Here is a 23,291-nt window from a genome sequence, read left to right on the forward strand (position 1 = left end):
ACTAAACCTCTGAAACCATGAGCCAAAATAGTTGTTCCCGACAGGTATCTGGGTCACAGCAACCAAGGCCTAACACAATCTGCATCTGGAATGTCCCCCAAAGACTCGTGTGAGGAAGATCCAGTCTCCAATTGGTGGAAATCTTAGGATGTGGGGCCCCAATGGAGGTGACTGGAGGCATGTCCTTGAAGGTTATATCTTGTCTCTGGCCCCTTCCTCGATTTCTCTCTGCTTCCCAGCTGCTATGAGGTGAGCAGCTCTGCTCTACCATGTGCTATCCACCCTGATCCTCTGCCTTACCAGAGGTCTAAAGCCATGGGGCCAAGTGACCTGGGACTGAAACCTTCAAATCCACAAGCCAAAATAAATCTTGCCTCACTTTTTATCAGGTATCATCATGTTTGCCTCACATTTATCTCAGGTTTTTTTTTTTAACGGGTGCTATTATTTATATAGAATGGTTGACTTCATTGTGGCATATTTTTAATAGACATAAAAACATAATTTGATCAATTTTTCTCCCTAATACCTCCCTACCTCCTTTGTCACAGTGATGGAAAGCTGACTAACACACTACCTGAGCTAGGCCCAGTAACACTTGCTAGTAACCCCAACTCCTCAGGAGGCTGAAGCAGAAAGATCATGAGTTCAAGATCAGCCTGAGCAAGATAGAACACCTGTTATGGTTTAGATATTAGGTAACCTCCCCCATCCCCCAAAAAAAAAATTCATGAGTGAGACAATTCAAGAAATTTTAGAGGTGAAGTGATTGGGTTATGAGAGTTTTAACCTAATCAGTGCATTAATCCCCTGACAGAAATTAACTGGGTGGCAACTATAGGCAGGTAGGGTATGGCTGCAGGAGGTGGATCATTGGGCACATCTTTATGGTATATATTGTCCTTGATAAGAGGACAACTCTCTCAACAGTCCCTTCCCACTCCCTCATTTTCTCTCCCCATCCTGGTACCACATCCTGAAATGCTTTCCTCTGCCACACCCTTCCACCGTGACCTCAGACCCAGGTCTCTCATGGACGAAGACCTCTGAAACCATGAGAATCAAATCAACCTTTCCTCTTCTAAAATTGTTCTTGTCAGGTCTTTTGGTTACAACAGAGAAAAAGGGAGAAGAGAAGAAAGGAGAGGGGAGGGGAGAAGCAGACAGGCTATCTGACCAGTGGGTATCCTACCAGTGGATGAATGGTAAGACAGAGCTTCACCAAGGCTGAGCTCTTGCTCTTTGCTATCTCTGTTCACTTAGATAGTGAACTTCACTTCTCAGATCTCCTCTTATAAATTAAAGCCATTGGAGAATCATAAAATACCAGAACTAACCTGGCAATCATTGTTAAGTACCACTATATGATCTTACTCCTCACTTTAATTCAGCAAGGGCCCAACATTACTTGCATTTATTTTCTGAAGTGGTCTGATAATATGTATACTACAGTGAGATTTGTTTGTTTAATTTTTTTATTTGTTGATGGACCTTTATTTTATTCATTTATTCATATGTGGTGCTGAGAAACGAACCCAGTGCCTCACACGTGCTAGGCAAGTGCTCTACCTCTGAACCACAACCCCAGCCTGTGAGATTTTTTTTTAGAAGAAAAAGGGTCAGGAATAGTAAGATAAAGCCAAGGGAAGACTCAACACAGAAATAAGTTTCCTACGCTCCTGTTTACTTTCAAAGGTAGGGTAAATTCAGCTTTGAGGTTCCTAGAAACCAAAGCAAAAAGTATCAAAGCAAAATTAAATTATTTTAATTTTTAAATAATTAAAATTTTTCAAATAATTTTCTTGATCAACCAATAACCAAGCTTATTGGTTGATCAAGAAAATACAGCTCTTCCCGACATTAAAATCCAACAGAAACTGATGTTGAAGGCTTGGTGCTCAAACCCCCCAACGATGATTATGCCAGGGAACTATTTCCTGCAGCACCCTTTCACACAGAAGGGTTCCAGTTATCTATAGCTGCACAGAAACCTCAAAATAGCGGCTTGAAATGATAACAGTTATTCATTATTACCTCAATGGGAATTGACCAGGCTCAGCTAAGCAGTTCTCCCCTAGGTTTCTTACAAGTGCTGCAGTCAGATGGTGACTGGGTCTGGAATAATATGGAACCCGAGCCTGGAAGCCTCAAACAGCTGGAAGCTGGAACAACTGGTCCTCTCCTGCTATCTCCAGTGGCAACTCCACGTGCTTCGAGCCTGATAGCATAAGAGCTTCCAGAGGTTGTACATGGCTGCTCAGGCTGAGAGGGAGAGAGCCGGGCAGGCTTTATCACTTTTTATGGGCTAGCCTCAAAAGTCACACAGCATCACTTCTGCCACATTCCATTTACTAGAAACAGCCTCGAAGACGTACCTCTATTCAAAGGAAGTGCAACTCATCTCCATCTTTTCATGGAGGGGTGTCCAAGAATGTGAGAATGTGTTTTAAAACCACCATGAATGATAAAAAGAGAAACTTGCAATTCACGAGGAATAAGCACTACTCCTTGTTTTTATTCGTTTGTTTGTTTGTTTGGGTATTGAGTAGGAAATCCAGGGGCATTGAGCAACATCACCAGTCCTCTTATTTTTTTTATTTTGAGGCAGGGTCTTGCTAAGTTGCCCGAGCTAGCCTTGAAGTCGTGATCCTTCTGCCTCCACCTCCTGAGTCACTGAGATTACAGGCGCTCACCCACGCAACTGGCAGCACCATTCTTTTGAACACCAAAGAAGGGATAGTCTGACTTGATCCAGGGATAAAACTTAGAATGTGTAAAGTTTTGCTGTCAAAAATGGCCTCCACTACTATGAAAGGCTATTTAAATGTCAATTTATTTGGTTAGAATTAATTAAATAGAATTTAATTTTATAATAATTACATTTTTTCAAAGAAAGAAATAATTTAAATACTGTTCTGTTTCAATAGCCACATTTCATATGCTCCATAGCCATATGTAGCCAGTGACTACCATGTTGGTTAACACAATTACAGAACATTTCCACCATCACAGAAAGTTCTATTGGACAGTGCTGCCCTAGAATAACGAAAGAACAATATCTTCCTTAGGTATCAATCAGAATTGCTTCCCCCCCCCCTAAGATTTTAGGCATCTAAGCATGGTGGCATACCCGTGTCATCTCAGCTACTCTGGAAGCTAAGACATAGGATTCCAAGTTCAAGTCCAGCCTGGGCAACTTAGACCCTGTCTCAAAATTTTAAAAATATTAAAAAGGGTAGAGATGTAGCTCAGCAGTAGAGCACCTTTGAATTTAATCTGTAGTATCACAAACAAATTTGAAAAAAGAAAAGATTTTGATAGGTATTGGGCGGCAGACATGTTCAAATTTTAATATTTGTCAAATAGTACAAACTGCATGAAATCCATGTTGCTAAGGAAGGATAGTTAATACAAATTAAAAATCAACCCATCAGGAGTAGGTTTGCCTCCTCTGAAGAAAATGAAGGCTCCTAACCAAGACCCAAATAGGTGGTCTCCCTCCTCCAGGTAGAGGTCTTCAGCAGAAGGTCTACCAGCAAGAGACCAAGGCTTCCCTTCAGACTGCTGCCTGAAAACTCTGCCCTCCAAAGAGCTGTGAGAAAAACTGAATCAAAGCTACAAAGTTCATCAGTCACGCTTTAGTTAAGTCAACACTTACTAACAAAGTACAAATGCTGTATGTTTTGATCTGAATTTTTTTTTAAATTTTAAATAGATTTTACTAATCCCCCTGACAAAGAGCATTTGTGAAATTGTATTCCAGCACCTCTAAGAAGTCACAAGCTGTTCTGAGTAGGTTTGGGGGTTGACACTACAGGAAAGCTGGATTGGTATACCACTCGTGTTTCTCCTAGATAAGACACTATACCTATACTCTCAAAGCTTGCTGAATCCACGTTCTCTTAAAGGTGAATGCAGTTCTACAAGGAGTTTATTTTTAAAAAAAAATTTAAAAAGCCTTGCTCATTTGCCTTTATCCTGCCAAGAAAGGGTTTCTGATTCTTGATAAGTTGAGTTGCCTCGCTGCAGAGATCACAAATAAAATAAGATCAAAACAAAACTAAAAAAAACCCTGTAGCTGGTGAGTTCATGAGGGTCTTCTTTTATTGTCTGATATTGAATAAATCAGCCTGAGTGGTGTATTCCCTCCAAAATGGAAACTCAGCCCCTGTAGTTTCTGGGTAGCTGTCCAAGAATCATTGCAATTTGTTCTACTGTTGCCTTTTTGCTCCTAAGCCATGCACACAGGTGGTTGTGATAAAAATATATCCACAGTACAGTTATGATCCTCATTCAAGATTCTTTTTTTTTTTTTTAAAGAGAGAGTGAGAGACAGGAGAGAGAGAGAGAGAGAGAGAGAGAGAGAGAGAGAGAGAGAATTTTTTAATATTTATTTTTTAGTTCTCGGCGGACACAACATCTTTGTTGGTATGTGGTGCTGAGGATCGAACCCGGGCCGCACGCATGCCAGGCGAGCGCGCTACCGCTTGAGCCACATCCCCAGCCCCTCTCATTCAAGATTCAATAGGAAGCTAGGATGCTGGACTAATGGTATAAAATCCTGAACTGTGGATTTTACAATTATGGATGCTATGGTTCTCATAGACCAAACAGATGCTGGATTATAAAAAGCAAAGTCTAGTCAGGAATTTGCATCCTAAATTACTTAATCGCTTCCCAGTGCACTCAAGAAATGTCCCTTTTTCTTTTTTTTCTTTTGGATAATAGATAGTGAGCTCAGGGGTAGTTTACCACTGAGCTACATCCCCAGATATTTTATTGTTGTTGTTGCTGTTTATTTTGAGACAGGGTCTTATTAAGTTGCCCAAACTGGCCTCAAACTTGCAATCCTCCTGCATCAGCCTCCTGAGTAGCTGGATTTACAGGTATGAGCCACCACACTTGGCGAGAAATGCCTAGTTTTAAGTGTCATCCTTTTCTAGTGAAACTATCAAAGAAAAATTGTTGCAAAATGTACCTCTAAGCAGCTAAAGAGTTATCTGGCTATATATAATCATTACAGATAAGCCAATTTAATTGCAAATATTATCTGCCAAAACTGACGATTTGGGATTTAGAAAATTTGAATTCAAGCCACTCTATTTTCTATTAACATAAAGAGGACATTTTTGGTTAGTGACAATAAAATTATATCACCAGCATAGAGAATAGTTATTTTTGTACTTCTTAGAATAGGGGTGCATGTAGCCAGCTCATGAACAAATTGTTTTAAATCATTAAGATACAATTTAAAAAGAACTGGAAAAAGCAGAGACAGAACACGGTTCAGCTTTGTAAAGACTAGAATTATTATCTGATCCATTGTCAGACCATTCCCAGGAATGCTCCTTGGGGTCTGAAGTTCAGAGAGTGCATAAGCATTAGTTACCAAATCTTGTATCCAGGCTGCACTGAGTATTCAGCTTTACCCTCCCAGTTCAATTTCTGGCATTCTTCAGCTTGCTCTGAGTCTCAGGAGGCTGACTTACAGGAGACACATCAATAAGATCCTTTGCCCTCTCCTTTCTAGAGGAATTCAGCCTATGGGAGGCACCAATGCAAGATTAGAGGATGGGAAGTAGAAGGTTAAAGTCCCCGTCCCTCCAGCTCCTTCCCTGCCAGGCTACCATCTTTAGCTGCACTCTTTAACCAAAGGGCATAGCTCAAGTCTGACAGCATTCCTCCCAGAGTTACACTCTCTGGATTCCAGGAATCCTTCACTTCCTTTGATCACTTGGGGCTGGTAGGTTTGCAGTGTCTTCCTGCTATGGTTGGCGCAAAGTACTACGTTTTTTTTTTTCCAATCCTACCTCTACCTTTGTATATAATTCCTTTGATTAAGCTATTCTGTTTGTATGAACTATTTCCTGACAAGCTCTGATGATGGGCCAGTTCATTACTTGTTACCATGCACAAAGACCAAAGAAAGATCTATTAAATTTATACACAGTCTCAGATATCCTGATTTTTTTTCAACACAGCATAGAGTTGAACATGATCAAGTAAATAATTGTGTACCTAAATCCAGCCTGTACCTCAAAGAAAATATTAGTCAAAAAAAGATGTAGAACTATTATTTATAAAAGCATTAAAATGAAAAAGTCCACCAAAATGATGACTCTATGATTTGATAGAGCAATACTGTCCTTTAGAAAAAGCAAGAGGCAGGGCCTGGAAGTGTAGCTGAGCGCTTGCTTAGCATGTGTGAGTTCCTGGTTTCCATCCCTGGCAAAATTAAGAATAAACAAACTAACCACCGATTAGTTCAGAACTTGAGCAGTCATGGCTGTAAGAAGTCTTTACTAGGTGCTTTTTGATCAGTAGTACTACATGAGGAAGTAACATCAGGACCCCCTCAGCAAACAGTCTCGTTATCCCAAAGACTGATGTGGTTGTTCTTGAGTTAAAGGCCCTGAAGCAGCCCTACCGCCTACCGCCATGTTGCAGGAAATGAATGAAACCCTTGAAGTCAAGCAGACCTGCTTCCAAATCTCTAAGTCAAAAATCATTTATAAAGTGGAAGAAATAATATTTCCAATGTAAGGCAGTTGTGAGGATTAAATAGAAAAATACGTATAAAATACCTAGCCCAGTGACAGATTCATTAAAATCACTAACAAATGGAAGTTCAAATAGGAAACCCAACAGGAGGAAACCAAAGACTTCCATCCTAGACCACCAGAAAATCAGCGAGGACATCAGGGGCAAAGAGTACGTTGATAAAGGGCCCCTCCAGAGTCCCACTGGTCGTCCACACTTTGAGAGTGTTAATAATGGATGAATTCACTTCTCAATTCCCTTCTGTAAGGAACAGTCACCTAAGGGAAATTTCTTATTCTCTGTGCTGGAATATCTCCAACTTTTCTTCTTCTCCGAGCATTTTATGTTTCAGGGCTAATTAACACTTCTCCCAATGCACCAGAGTGATCATTTCTGGCTATTACAAACTAGCTGGGAGGTCAGCGCTATTCAAATGGGCACAGACTAAAGCAGGCACCTCACCGGCACCCAGGGTGCCTTCCGGCTGGCCACAAGCTCCTCTTGCACCCAGTTCTGGAAATTTCCTTAGTGCAGTGCCAACTGGGTCCTCTGCTTGCTCTTTTGAGATTGTCCCACCTGAGTGAAAAACATTGCCTTTGCCCACTCGACCACGTCAGAGACAGGAAGTTAAGGTCACCATTTCCTCATCAAAGTGACATCTTCCTTTCTATGGCTTGGGTTATGCCCATGTGGTAGTCAGCTTTGCATCTCTGCAACCCAAAAAACCTGAGAAGAACAACACAAAGGAGGGAAGATGTATGCTGGCTTACAGTTTCAGAGCTTTCAGTTGGTGGTCTGCTGGCTCCTTACTCTGGGCCTGCTGTGTGGCAGAACATCATGGCAGAAGGGTACGCTGGAGGAAAGCCTTCCAGTTCATGGCAGCCAGGAAGGAGAGAGGGAGGGAGCAGGGACAAGATTTAGTCCCTCAGGACACACCCCGCTGATGAGGTCAGAGCCCTCATGATCCAATCACTTCCCAAAATCCCCGCCTCTGAACATGGCAGCATTGCAGCAGACCAAACCATTAACACATTGGCTTTTGGTGGACATTCCAGATCCACATCATAACAGCCAGGGACATGTCACTGATGCTACTTCTGGACAGAATTCATATTTTAACAAAAATTTATAAAACAAGATTCTTCACACACACACACACACACACACACACACACACACACACACACACACGTGAGAGGCCCAAAGGCAAATCAAGGCAGAATTTTTGCCCTCTCTCTGGATTTGGTTTACTGGTCCCTAACCCTGTGATCATGGGCCCAGTTTTCCTGATCCTGAACTTGTTGTTCCATGGAGCCTCAAGACCAATGTCCCGATGGACTCTTCCATGACATGTTGCTTGATGAACAGAGCAAACTCAAGTAGAAAGAGATCAATACACGGAGAACACTGACTGTGTACCAGGGATTGCACAGCGTGTTTTTTACACATTCTGTCAGTTAATCCTAATAGTAACCCCATAAAAACAGACAATGTAAGCCCCATTTCACAATTAGAAAAACAAGGACTTCAGAAGTTAGGTGACTTGCTCAAAATTGACTTGTAGAATGAGAACTTGCCCCATGTCTCGTGTTTCCTAGTCTGATCTCATTCTATTCTACCACACATTCATCGGGGATTTTTCCATTATTTAGCTCTAGGACCCTCTAACACATTCTTTACTCCTCTATCAATTATTCATCATTTACACAAAGCTGTTAAAAGACAGGGAATTTCAGTCATCCAGATACCCAAGTGTACAGCAGCACTATTCTCCCATTTATTAGATATAAATAGATGCTTGACACTGGACAGCTAGATCTGTTGCATAATAAACCACCCCAAAGCTAATGGCTTAAAGCACTGAGCCACATCCCCAGCCCTTTTTTTTTTTTTTTTTTTTTTTTTTTTTTTTTTTTAAGAAATGGGCTCTCACTGGTTGCTTCCTTAAATTGCTGAGGCTGGCTTTGAACTTGCAATCCTATTTTCCCCTGCCTCAGCCTCCAGAGCTGCTGGGATTATAGGCATGCTCCACTGCACCCAGCTAAAACAACATTTTATTGTCTCGTGATTCTGTGGGTCATTTGGGCCATCTTTCCCTTGATCTTGCATGAGCCCGTACACAAAGCTACGTGTAGCTCATGACAAGGTTAAACAGGAACAGCTTGAAGCAGCAGAGTCTCTCTCTCCATGTGGTCTTTCCTAACAGGCTTCTTCATATTAGGTGATCTCGGGGCCACTTGCAAGAGGACAAGCCCCAAGTACAAGCATTTTTCAGTCTTTGGCTTCTCTCACGTGTGCAGTGTTCCACTGACTACAGCAAGTCTCACAACCAAGCCCAGATGTAGCCCCTCGGTTCAATCCCGAAAATAAATAAATAAAAAAAATAATGGGGTTGGGTTGTGGCTGAGCGGTAGAGCACTCGCTTTGCATGTGTGCGGCCCTCAGTTTGATCCTTAGCTCCACATAAAAATAAAATGAAGGTATTTTTTAAAAATTCCCTTTTAAAATAAATAATAAAAACAGATTGTATTTGTAGCTAAGTCATTTTCTTAACTTACTTCCTGACTCTTTGAATTTTGAATCTCCTGTGCACCATTTAGTCTAAACCGATCCAATTACCTTATAAACTTGGTGGGTTTTCTACATACCAGGTTATAGTCCACTACATTAAGCAAAAGCTATACCCACAATCATTTCTAAGACAAGCCTCTGCTTCGTCAGCATGTCAAGGTGCTATGCAAAAAATTCTTCAAATTCTTAGAAGCCCTTTTGCATATCAAGGGGAGTCTAGTGGATATCAGTTTAAGTCCTTTTGGAGTAGTAACAAAGTCTTTTTGCCAGAGCAGTGATGTGATTTGTACCCTGAAAATATGTCTTCTCCCCACCCCAGTACTGGTATGATCCATTAGGGTCCTTGCTTTAATAATCTCTTACAGTACTGGGGATTGAATTGAACCCGGGGCACTCCACCACTGAGCTACATCCCCAACCCTTTTTATTTTTATTTTGAGATACAGTCTCCCTATATTGCTGAGGCTGGCCTCGAACATGTGATCCTCCTGCCTCAGCCTCTTGAGTCATTGGGATTACAGGTCATTCTTGGTCCCTGAGGAAATTTCTCACCTGAAAAAATCTTTTGCCAGTTGGAGAGTCTGGAAATGTGAAAAACGTTTTATTTCCCAATTTATCACATCCTGAATCCTCCATACTTACTTTAAATTCTGCTTAAAATTAAATAGAGCTTTGGTTTATCTATGTCTTCTTATATTCTACTATATAAAAGTTTTTAAAAACTATTTGACCTCTTCAGTGTTCTAAATGGATATTTCCTTAAGCCAAATCCTCAGGAACATTCATTAAGCTCACTTTCAATTTTCCCAGCTTCTGAGGTGACAGTATTGCCAATAGTTGCACTATAAAATGTGACTTGCCCTTTATCAGCCTCTAGTTTCCTTTCAAGTCACCAGGATCTGCTAACACTCTAGTTGCTGCCCCTACACCCTCTGCCAGCCTTTCTGACCTAAAGTCAATGTCACAGAGTTGTGATTTTTGTTATAGCAGCATACCATGCTGGGTATCAATTTTACGTCAGCTTTCATTCCTGAGATCAAACAATATCTTAACAAAATTTATTTCTTGCAACTCTCTGAATTATCATTATCATTATCATTCATCTGCTGGTCATGCCTAGGATCATTTATGCACCTGCATATATCTGGGACATCCTTAGGGATTGGGCTCAGCTGGCCCTTCCAGCCACATGGTATTTAATTCCAGGATTCTTCACACTGTTGTGGTTTCTGGGTTCCAGTATGACAAGCCCCAATGTGCAAGTGCTTATCAAACCTGTTTTCATCAATTATATTTATGTCATTTTAGCCAGAGTAAATCACATGCCTGAGCCCAATAGTAGGGGAATATATTAGGATGTGAATACTAGGAGGTATGATCCATTGGGATCATTGCTTTAATAATCTCCTACAGTGCCAAAATGTAACTTTCAGGCTTTTTTCTGTATTCCAAATCAAGTATATATAATGCAGTATTTTGTTCATCGAGGCAAATTTGGAATATATTTGTTAATTGGATTGAGGGTGTGTAGAGTTTTAAAAAACACGAAGACCAGAAAAACTAAGACTAGTTCAGTCTTGAAATGAAAAACACTATAAAACAAAACTAACCATTAAAAAAAATGTTTTTTCCAGGAGCAGTGGCACATGCCTGCAATCTCAACAATTCCAGAGGCTGAAGCAGAGAGATAACAAGTTCGAAGCCAGCTTCAGCAACTTAGTGAGACGCTGTCTCAAAATAAAAAATAAATTAAAAACTAGGGATGTAGCTCAATGATAGTATTCCCCTGGAGTCAATCCCCAATACCACATAAAACACGAGTTTTTCTCTCACCATCTTTCTATGTTCCTGTGAAATAAATGTCTCTCCTGACCACAGGTCTTTAGAGAATCATGAATTTATGAATTTATCATGAATTTAGAGAATCATGAATAAATGACTCCGATTCATCAACCTTGTATCTGTTATGGTCATAGCAATTCAAGAAATAAATTCTGTAGGAATTTGCAAACTTTTCCATCCTAAATACCTGTTTGAACATCTGAATGATCATACAATGAAGATTCTCCCATATTTGCACAAGAGAAAAAAGAATTAAACAGAATTACTGGCATTTCAAACCCAGTATTTGAATTTTGCTAAGATCAAATGTTAGACTTGATTTGCCTTTCCCATGTGAGGATATAGGTAAATTTAGTTTTTCACTAAAATAAAGAGAATCAGGAATGTGTTTTAATGGTCTCAGAGGCTCTCTTCTGATCAGTCATTTTCTCCTGAAGAGGTTGGGGTTTTCATCGATAGTCGTGGGTAATGATGAATGCATTTGATTCATGATATCTTGCCTTCAAGGACTCATAGGCCATAAAACTCTGTGCCAAAAGACACATTCTTCCCTTGCCACCAGTGTGGTTCTAATAATCCAGGTATGTTTGCACTATTTTCCCCCATGTAGCAGAATATCCCATCAAAGGGTAACAAGGGGATTCGCTGAGAACTCAATTTGCATGTGGTGGCTTTTGGTTCTCTTCTGTTTGCTTGCTTGCTATATAATTAACCCTCTGCCTGACTTTCCAGTTCTAGCAAACGATGTTCCTACCCCAACCTAGAGGACAGCAGGAGTTCCAAGTCTATTCCCTGGGATCAGAAGGAGCCAATAGTACACTCTCTATGAGAAACAGTTACTAATCAGCCCTTCCAAATGTATAGATCCTTCTGTGATGATGATCCTGATGATGATGGTAACAATAGCCAGTGCTTATTGATCCCTCATCTGCCAAGCACTGTTCAAAGCACTTTATGTGGATTAACTCATTTAATCCTCACAACTCTATGAGGCTGGCACTAGGATTATCTCCACTTTCAAGAGAGAGGCATTAAGGTGTAAAGCAATGTGTTCGGGGTAATGTAGTTTTAAATGACAGTGTCAGGATTTGAACCCACCACCAGCTCTTTTGCTTCAAAGATAACTGGTCTCATGCAAACCTCAGAATTCCTCACAGCATTTACAGTCTTGGGTCTGCACCCTCGACAGTTAAGTCACAGATGCTCTTACACCTCGATATTAGTTATCAAACTTTTTGGGGATTCACATGAATTGTTGATAGGAAGGCAACTTCAGATGCCTCTGGCCAGACACCTATGGCCAGCAACCTCTCAGCCCATGTCCTTCTCCCCTGGGTTGTCTCCCTTTGGACTCGGTATTCTCCTGTAACTCAACTAGATTACTACCTACACCACTATCTCTGCAGACATGTCATGTCGCCCAATCTTGCAAAGCTGGGACTCTCCTGTGTCAGGTACCTTTCCCAGTCACCACCGCTACATCCCACCCCAACACAGAACCAATCAAAACACGTTTCCTGAGGGTCTGCTGTATGCCAGGCACTGTGGGAGGTAGAAAAGACAGACCTGCATATTGGGAGCTTTCATTTACAACATTCCTGACTCCCAGTTCTAGAGACACGATTAGTTTGGTGTTTCCCCCAAACTGGAAGTCAGGGGAGAGCAGGGATGTTTTAGAAAAGACTCAGATTAACCCACCTTTATAGTCCCTTCCAACCCCACCCCCCGTCCTCTTGATTTCTCTCTAAGGCAAGCATTTATTAGTTTGATTTCAACACACACACTTGTACCTGTAATTACTATATAATGTCTGTTTACTTTTTTAAATGAAAATGAATTTAAATTAATCTCGTTTTGTGAATTTCAAGGCACCCCCTGAGATAAATGAAGACACTCCAGGGTGTCATCAAGTGAGTGCTAGGAATCCTTGCTCTCAAAAGTTGAAAAGCAAGTTCATTAAACCTTCCAGGATCCAGAGGGGAGAGATGTATATAGCTATATAGACAGAGAGAGCACATTGAAGGGAGTTTTATATGTACGTTATTCATATATATATATGCACACGTACACACAGATACGTTGAAAGGTGGTGTACCAAACCGTGGTTATCTTTAGGTGATTGGTCTCCCGTAAATTTACCATCAGTGCCATTAATCTCTAAGTTCTCTGCACCACAGAGAAGATGCTCAGTGCAATAATTCCAAAAATTCCCTTCACCGTTTATTTTGAGTGCCCATAAGAGACACTCATGGGAGATCTCAAAGAAGAGGGTCAAAACAGCATCCAGGTGAATTTCTTGAGAACTCCCCCCATTAGTGCTGCAGACTGAGATCATTGGTGAGAATTCTCCAGAAGTTCTTGAGATTTACAGTAGACTAGCTCCCAGATAAGGCCTTTCAGAGCTCATCATTTGAGCACTGCAGGCTAAGATCACCTAGGACTTTTGCTAAGCAGCACATCCAACAGGTGGACCTCGTATTTCTACCCTGCTTTCCTCCATACCTGAAAAACACAGAGCGCTTCTTTTTTCCTAATTCAATGCCATGGCCTGTAAACAGATGGTAGGTAATCACTGCTTTTCTTTTTTATGCAAATGTATCTTCATGCTTTTGCAACAAACCTACATTATTTGTATAATACAGAAATAAGAGCTTTAAATGTTATAGATATGTAATAGAATACATGTTCCAATAGCAATATTATGGAACCTCAAAACAGAATCACAAAACATATATGTAAGAGAGCAGAGAAGTCTTTCTAAAAGTGTTTTGGTCCCACAGTGTACCTTGAGGAAGGTGAGATATTTCTGGAAGCTAAAGATAAGCACAGGGGACTGGGGTTCTGGTTCAGTGGTAGAGAGCTTGCCTAGCATGCATGAGGCACTGGGTTCAATCCTCAGCACCACGTTAAAAAAATAAATAAATAAAGATATTGAGTGTCTACCTACAACTAAAAAATAAATATTTTTTTAATGATAAGCATAGGGCAGCTGAAGGACACTGCATGGGCAAAGGTGTGTGATACAGCTCTGTTTATCAGACAACCCTGATGTTGCTCAGTGTGATGGGGACATGTATTGTTGCAGAGGAAAGAGACGAGGCTGACGAGAAAAGTAAGATGTCAACTCAGAGGGCTTTGTATGCCAGTCCATAAACATTAAGGGCTTTCTCTTAAAGACAGTAAGGAGTACAAAAGAACTGGAAAAGTAAGATCTGTTCTCTGTGAAGTCCGCAGGGCTGCACAGAGGAGAAATGGGTAGAGGCCGGAATGGAGGGGACCAGACCAGAGATCCACAGAGGTGAGCAGTCCTGGAGAAATTCTGGAAGGATGGCAACTGGGTGAGAAGGTCAGCTGTGGAGCAGGAGAGGAGAAGATGGTGTGGCAGGAGGCTGTCTGCGGCTCCTTCCTCTTTCCCCCAGGGAAGATGGAGGCACTTACAATGGAGGACAATGACCAGGGCAGTTTCTGCTATGCCTGGAAAAGGTGGAAAGAGTAGGGAGTGACATTTCAAGCATTCCTCCAGAAAGGAAACCAAGGAACCAAGCCCTTCCTTGGAACAAAAACAGGAAAGGCACATGTACATTTACGCATATTTTTCTTGGACATCTCTCTAACCAGTAGGTAAAGCCAATAGATTGTTCTAATCAGGGACAGTTAGGTGTTTCTAATTGTCCTTGGGCTTTCATCCAGGCCAATTAGGTGGTTTTCAGACCTCTCCCTCTACTGATGGGCTCTTCTGCCACAGTCCCGCTCAGCCAAAGCATCTCAGCTCCAGAGAGAAGACACCTGGGGATCTCCAGGTCATCAGCTCTGTGACCAGGCCATGTTTGGGGTATTATCAATGACCATGAAGAAGAAGAGGAAAAAGAGCTGTGGGGTTCCCAGTGTTACCTGAGAACTTCTCAGATGTTGGTGGGCATACAAACCACCTGGGGAATCCACGGGTCTGGGATGGGCTCTGAGATTTTGCATTTCTCACAGGTTCCCACGTGATGCCAATTGTAGATCATACCTCCAGAAGCACTGGTCAAAACACGATTGGGGGAACAGCAAGGAGTCTGGGAAGTTGGCTAAAAGAAACTGACAATCTCTGAGCTTCATTGATTCTGTTTTTGTTTTTCATCTGCACTGGAAAACAAACCTATGTATTCTATTGTTTTAGAGATTAGAAAACTTAAGACAAAGCAAAGAGATGGGAAATAATATGTCGATTTAGGGCTATTTACTATTGTAACCAGCATATTAAAGATAAGAAAATAAAGTCAGTGTATAAGGGCATCTGGAAAAGTTTTCTATTGATGCATAACAAATTGCCACAAACAGTGGCTAAAGAAATATCCATTTATTATGTCACAGTCTTGTGGGTAAGAAGTTCAGTTACAGGTTCGCTGGATCCTCTGCTTGGGGTCTGAACAGGCTGAAATCAAAGTGCCAGTTGGGCTGAGACTCATCTGAGCTCAGGACAACATGAAGAGAAGTAGGAGAGTCTACCAAAAGGGTCTTCAGGGCAAAAGTGGCTCTCACCTGAGTGCCACCCCCCATTCTGCTCTCCCCTGCCTTTGTTGAATGGCTTTTCAGAAATCAAAACCTGGTCTCCAACTCCTTCCCCATCTTCAGCTCTCATAATGATAACATCTGGTAGAAAGGAGCAGCACCTGACATCCGAGCTTACAGTTTCCGTGCACTCCCGGAATGATTGTAAGTGCCCTAAAGGTGAAATTGTGAAAAGTACAAAAAAAAAATCAACTAGTAATTGTGAGATCTCAATTATGGTACGTTCTGTAACCATAGATAAATCACACACTTTTCAACAAGATAGAAAAAGAGAGAGGGAAACAACAAAAAGCTATCAGTGCCATCTTGTGGAAAGACCTATATTAAAATGCCCAAGGTGATCTGGCCACACCCATCCCATTTCAGAATCTCTACATCCAAGGCCAACTCGCATCCAATAGACGAGGGAGTTCCATTATTCCTTTATAAACACCGTTCTGATCGCTAAAGCCTGTGTTCTAATTGTTCTCTTCCTATCCCATGACCAGTTATTAAATAATCTGTGTATCTTTGCTAACCATATGGAATACCATATAGATCTTTACCTCCAACACCATACACACAAAAAAAAAAAGAAAAGAAGAAAGAAAACTCATACTGAAACTATACTGGTTGGTTCCCCTACCCAGCAAGGTTTTCCAGATGTGGAAAATTTGCATTGACCCATCACAACACTCCAACAAACACACATAAACACCACACATGCACACACTCATGCCCACACTCTGACCATAATTGCTTATAGTGTAACTCCTTCTGGTTAAATTAAACTTGTCTGTGTTTTATTTCACTTCTTGAGTGTATTGAGATTTATTTCTCTTCTTTCCTTCAAACTGGATATTTTTATCTGCATTAGATACCTATTGCTACATAACAAATTACCCCAAAAATTGATGGCTTAAAACAATAAGTAGGTGTTATCTCATCATTTCTGGGAGAAAGGAACTCGGGAAAAGCTTAGCTGAGTGGTTCTGGCTCTGGGAATCCATGACATTTTAATTGTAAACAAGATGTTGTGCCCATCATCTAAAAATCTTGATGGGGCTAAAGGATCCATTGCTAAAATAGTTAGCTCACCCCTGACTGTTGGAAAGAAGCTTCGTTCAGTTCCTCGCTGCAGAGATATCTCCATGTCTGCACAACATGGAAGGTGGCTTCCTCCCAAGAGTTTTCCCATGGCAGCTCCTCCCAAGAGACAACAAGATATAAAAACCAGAGTCTTTTATGACCCAACCTAGGAAGTCATATGCTATTATATGCATGATACCCTACTGGTTACAGAATCTGGCCCTATCCATGTGGATAACACATGAGATGCTCATTGGGAGCCACTTTTGAGGCTCCATTCCTTCTCCTTAGGTCTAATTTCCAGATCATTTGTGCCCCAAGAGAAATGTGTTTAGACACAGAAAAATCAGAACATGCAGAACACAGAATTCTGACTCTAGTCCAAGGTCCACAGGAACCCAGATTGAAGCAATCCTCCACCTTGGACACCAGATCCTATCTGGAGAAAGGCGGCCTCTGTGTCTAACTTCATCTCAAACCTGTTAGAGAACTGGGGCCTCATCATGAACAGGACTAGATCAAAACATTCTTATCGGCTGGTGAAGGGGAAGCTAAGAAAGCCCCAAAACTGTTCCATTGAGCTTTTCAACGGACAGAGAACAAAATGGGAAAAGAAGATCCCATCTTCAGAAGACTTCTGATCTTTCCAACCCAAGCTTATCTTTCCTCCTCCTGACTTCTTTTCATGCTTGTTATTTTTACTGCACAATTAGCTTTTTAATATATATTATCTGATTTCCAGATAGTGACAATTGCTTTGATGAGCAAGTTAGTCCTTATTATATGTTCTGGGAATAATTATATCTGAGTCTAAATCCCCTCCCTCCCAGTATGTTGTAAATTCCTTGAAGTCAGAGAAATCACTTCAGCTTATTACTAAACCCATCATCAGTGTCAACAAATTGGTCTCCAGGAATATGTCCCCCAACACATTCACATACACACAGAGACCACAGGCCGTCCTACACATACACACCATGGAGCAATGCTTGATTTAAAACAAATTAAATTAAATTTAAAAGGCTTATTTATCCCTTTTTACAAAGTAACTGGTCTCAGCCAGGATCATACTGACATGTTAAAATGCACACCTCAAAGAGGCGCTGCCCGATACTTAACACAGTCCTTGAACTCATGCAATCAAAAGGAACCACGTTGTGCTCGAGATGCACATTCACACTCAGAAATGTACATTCACAGTCTTGCCAATGCATTTTACTTACTTATTTATTTCCTACTCATTTGTTATTTAACATTTTTGAGCACTATGTATCAGGCTCCACACTTTATGGGGGAACTAAAAGATGTGTGTGGAAGTTTTGTCTCCTGTGCAAGCAGGTAACCGGCCCCCACCACCAGTGAAATAATACCATCCTGGGAGGACCTTTATACAAGACAAGGTGGGATAGAGAGTCTAAACCTTCCTGAGGATCAGGTGATCCTACGCAGAGGAGAGAGGGTAGAAGGTTGTATTATGTATGGGTGTGACATTTATAATACATTGTTAGCTGCAGAGGTCCTGGACATGAAATGATCAAAGAGGGTTGGCCTTCAAGTTTAAGACTCCCCTGGGCGAAGGAAAAAGTTAAATGGGAACCTGACCATGGGACATAGTTCCCACAGGGACCCTGGGATGTACCCATGGGTGTACTGGAAGGAGGAGGAAAGAATTCCTAAACTGGGCGCTAACTGGCCTTTCTGTAGGGAGGCACTGGCAGATGGGTGGCAGTGTTTCTAGCACCACAAAGAGTCACATAGATGGAAGGTAATTGTTTGCAGGACAGGGAAAAAGAGAATCTCTGTCCCTCCATCTCTCCCCTCCCCCACAAAAATGGCTTTCCTCTGGAGAAGACAGAGTTTGAGCTGGATATCAAGGGGGCAAGGAGGGGCACAGGAGCACAGGCCACAGGGGGAAGGAGAAAAATGAATGAATTGGGCAGGTTAGAAAGATCCGTAGGGAGTTTTGTAGGAAATGGGAGTGCAAACAGGAAGGGCTTAATCAGGCCCTGATTGTATGGAAGGAGAGAAAAGGGGAGATCCTGCAGCTCCTGGAACCTGAGAGAGTGGTTGTCCGGATAAATGGTGAAGTGTATTTTCCACTGAGTCACAGCAAACTTTGAACTTTGGGGAAGGAGAAATCCTTTTCATTTTGCCAGAGCCAGAGGACTAACTGGTCAAATGTGTGTGTCAAGAATAGGTGGGGCAGAGGGCGGGAAGTACATTTCCATGGCCAAGTACCCTGCGCTTGGATCAATGTGTCCTTTGCCAATCTGGGTTCCTGTGGACCTTGGACTAGAGGCAGAAGTCTGGGATGCGAAATCGGTGCAGCGTGAGGTCTGGACAGCTGTCACTGTGGGGGGGGCCGCGCTCCGTTAGGGACACCAACTTGTGGTAAGCCTCAAGTTATTCATACACAAAGAATATGTACAAATACCGTCCATGTGTGCTTCTTCCAGAAAGCAACTGGCACAGGACCTGGTACGTGAGCAAATTAAAAGAGGATTAACTTTTTCATATTTATGGGTAGTCTGCCTCATTAGAAGCCCATCATTCAAATGAAAATATAAACTGTTTAGATGCTAGCTGAGATACCATGTTCAGATCTAGGTCACCACCCCATAAGAATAACACTGATAATCTTTGGTTTGCCCAGGGTACCTGGAAACCTTAAAATATGAAGAAATATGGATTCTGAATAAAACTAAAGAAAACCCACAGGTATTTAAACCAGATAATGTTTGGAGGTGTGTTGGGATGGATTATATGAAAAGGACATATTTTCTGCTTCATTTTAGAAAGCAGTACTATGTTTTTAAATATTCTGGTTCCACTGGTCATCTTCCTTAGTCTCACAGTGCCTTTGTTTTCTCCTCTGTAAAATGGGGCTAATTAGATCACTTAAAATTGTGGCAACTAAATGAGTGAAGATACCTAAAGCTTAAACGAGTACTTGTCACATAGTAAATGCTCAATAAATGTTAATTCTTATGTTCCTGGCTGTTGTTATTATTACTATATTGCCTTGGGTAAGATTTCAGAGTGTCACTTGGCAGCCCAGCCACCCTTGAGTTAATTCCCTTTTACTGGGAGAGTTCCAAGAAGTCTCTGATAATGACTCATCAGTCATTGGAGTAGTGAGTCCTCCCCAGCCCAGAAGTAGATGTGTCATCTCTTAAACCCTTGAGCATGTGCTATAAAGAAACTAAGTCCCATGGATGGAACTGGAGCATATCATGCTAAGTGAAATAATCCAGACCCAGAAAATCCAGATTTGAACGTTTTCTCATATGCAGAAGCTAGAGAGAGAAAAGGGGAAGCGGGGGTCGGATATAATATATAGGGAAGATCAGTGGAGTAAAAGGAGATTGAGAGGGAGGGAGGAGGGACGGGAAAAGGGAGAAAATGCAGAATGAATTTGACGAAATTACGCTATGTGCATGTACAAATAAACCACAGTGAATTCCACCTCCATGTGCATCTATAAAGCACCAATCAGGAAGGAAAATAGGGAGAGGGAGGAGAAGGAAAGCGGGGAGGGTACGGGGACTGAATGGAGTATGTTAAATTCCGTACATGTACAATTTTGTCAAAATGAACCCAACTGTTATATATAACTATGATGCACTAATAAAAGAAAAATAATCATAATAAAAGGGAAAGTAAGTCGAGGTCGTGTCCTTAAGGAGGCAGGGGCAGGCAGCCAGCGGTGCAGTAACCCCAACGCACCACCAGGGAGCAGCAGAGCCTGACCCCGGGTTGCTTCATTTACAGAAAGCAATTAATTTGTTCTAGGTTTTCTTCTTTTTATATGCACATAGTTGTCAATGGATTTTTTTTAGTTATTTATTTATTTGTGGTGCCGAGGATTGAACCCAGGACCTCACCCCAGGCAAGCGCTCTACCACTGAGCCCCCACCCCAGCCCCCTGATTTTCTCCCTGACCGTTCGAGTTGCGCACGGCTGCAGCCAGCCCGCCGTCGCTGAACACCCAACCGGTCAAGGCCCGGCTCGGTCTGGGCCGCTGCGCGGACGGGAGGAGCAGGGTCAGCCGTCCCGCCCCCGCCCCCGCGGCTGGGCCAATCCTCCTCCGCAGAGGGGAACGTCACCGGGGGGCGGTGCCCCGCGGACCACCAGGCCCCTCCTGGCGCTAGTTCCCGGCAGGTGGCGGATTACTCGGTCCCTAAAGGGCTCGCGACCAGAGGGCGGAGCCAGAAGGGCCGGCGTAAACCCTGGTGACCCGCTGCCCTGTGCCCTTCCCCAGCGATGGGCGTGCAGCCCCCCAACTTTTCCTGGGTGCTCCCGGGCCGGCTGGCGGGGCTGGCGCTGCCGCGGCTCCCCGCCCACTACCAGTTCTTGTTGGACTCGGGAGTGCGGCATCTGGTGTCCCTAACGGAGCGCGGGCCCCCCCACAGCGACAGCTGTCCGGACCTCACGCTGCACCGATTGCGCATCCCAGACTTCTGCCCGCCGGCCCCCGACCAAATCGACCGCTTCGTGAAGATCGTGGACGAGGCTAACGGCCGGGGAGAGGTCAGTGGGGGCAGGGTCAGCGCCGGGAGGGCAGCGGTCTGCTGGCGACGAGGGCGGAGCTAGAGATAAGACCCCGGGGCCTGGAGACTCCCGCCGCAATCAGACAAAAAGCCAGGCTGAGAGGGGCAGGGCCTAAATGGGAGGAGTGAAGAGAGCCCTGTGGTGTGAACTGCCCTTGAGGACTGAGAAGTCACCAGGAACCAGTCACTCTGGGGAGGGGAGAAGGAGACTGATGAGCCTCCTTGGGATACGTGGGGGTTGAAGCTAGCACCGTTTGCCCTTTTTTAGAACAGTGCTGTCCAAATAGAATGGAGACACATCTGTAATTTTAAATGTTCTAGCATCCACATTATTAAAATATATTTTTATTTACTGGGTTAATATTACCAAAATTAATTTCATCTGCTATTTATTTATTTATATATTTATTCATTCATTTTGCAGTGCTGCAGATTGAACCCAGATACATTCTACCACTGAGCTACATCTCCAATACTTTATATATATTTTTTTTATTTTTGAGATCGGATCTCACTAAGTTGCAAAAAAAATGTTCCCAGCTACTCAGGAGGCCTAAGGCAGGAGGATCTCAAGTTCGAGACCAGCCTGGGCAACTTAGTGAGACTCTGCCTCCATATAAATATTTGAAGGGCTGGGGATATAACTCAGGAATAGAGCACCCCTAGGTTCAATCCCCAATACTGCCAAAAAAAAAAAGCAAAATAAAGCCAGTGATATTAATTTTGTTAACATTGACCAGTAAGTCAAAAATATTATCTCAAAATATAATCGATATAAAATAATTCGTGATATTTCCATTCTTTTTCCTGCTGCATCTTCAAACCCTCATATATATTTTATATCCCATCTCAATTTGGACTGGCCACATTTCAAGTATTCAGTAGCCACCCGTGGCTGGTGGCTTCTGTGTTGGACAACATAGGCAGAGGGGTATAGAGAAGCAGGTAAGGAGCCCATCTCTGGAACCAGCCACTTCAGAGCCACCCAGGTACAAGGACACCCTTCCATAATAACTTTGATGTCTCTTCTTGCTCACAGAGGGTCTGAGACTTAGAGGGAGAAGGGTCCTACTCAGTGGGGGCAGGAAAGTATTCGGGAAAGACATCAAGCACCACCCCATAGAGCTCACTCTTCACAGGCTGTGGCAGTGCACTGTGCCCTGGGATTTGGACGCACTGGCACCATGCTGGCCTGTTACCTGGTGAAGGAGCGAGGCTTGGCTGCAGGAGATGCCATCGCGGAAGTCCGGCGCCTGCGACCTGGCTCCATCGAGACCTACGAGCAAGAGAAAGCAGTCTTCCAGTTCTACCAGAGAACTAAATAAGGGGTCTCAGCACTCTTCTGCCAGGCCCCATTCTCCTGACCTGTGTGGAAAATGGGGTCAGAGACGAAGGGAAGTGGTCTAAGTATTGAGCCCTCCGGCTTCCTTTGGCTCCCACTGAACTGAAATCTCCCTTCCTCAAGGCAGGTCCTGATTGACAGGGGGCTGCAGCCCCATTGAAAGGGGAAGAAGTGTGCTGCTTCCTTGAATAAATAACTTGTCAGAACCAGCTCACCCTGCATAGCACTTGACCAAGCGCTCTCACAAATCAACTTATTTGAACTTCATGCTAGCCCTGAAGGGTAAGAAAGGCAAAGATCCCCCCTGTTCTTTGGATGAGGTAGCTAAAGCTCAGGCCCAAGGTCCCACTTCTAGAAAGTAGAAGGATGGGCCAGGACTGCAACACACATCTTCTTAAAGATGCGGAAATGCTGTGTGTCCATTGCCTGTGATATTGGCTATGGTTTCCAGGGAACTGGTCAATGAAAGGATGCAAATTCCTGGCAGCCCAGCTGCCCAGTATCCCCAGGTCTCTAACACTCACAGGCAAGAAGCGCCTCTGTTGATACAACCTCTCAGTCCAGTCCAGCCTGCCCCCCATATGTCAGCTTGGCCCTTCTCAGAGCAAAGCAGGCCTGGATGTCCTGTTTATAGACGGTCACTATCTCCATCTCCCCTGGAGTTGGCATTTTCTGCCAGCCTCCGGTGTTGCTCAGCTCCTATGGGACTTGTAGCCCATCATGCTGCCCCAACCTCAGGTCATTGAATGCTAGAACAAGCAGTTTGGGTGAATATGCACAGTGGATATTTGATAAATAAAGAGCTCTGGGGCTATGAATCTTGA

General features: G+C 42.9%; 1 protein-coding gene across 1 annotated transcript; it reads left to right on the forward strand.

Annotated features, from left to right (window-relative positions):
- The first annotated feature begins 20,711 nt into the window (after positions 1-20,711).
- DUSP23 (dual specificity phosphatase 23) lies at positions 20,712-23,291 on the forward strand. Its single transcript, XM_081308852.1, has 2 exons — positions 20,712-21,105; positions 22,265-23,291. Exons 1-2 carry the CDS (start codon positions 20,839-20,841, stop codon positions 22,448-22,450), a joined length of 453 nt encoding a protein of 150 aa, XP_081164978.1. The 5' UTR covers positions 20,712-20,838; the 3' UTR covers positions 22,451-23,291.

This window comes from Spermophilus citellus (genome assembly GCF_964194105.1).
Source record: "Spermophilus citellus genome assembly, chromosome: 9".
Taxonomy (NCBI): domain Eukaryota; kingdom Metazoa; phylum Chordata; class Mammalia; order Rodentia; family Sciuridae; genus Spermophilus; species Spermophilus citellus.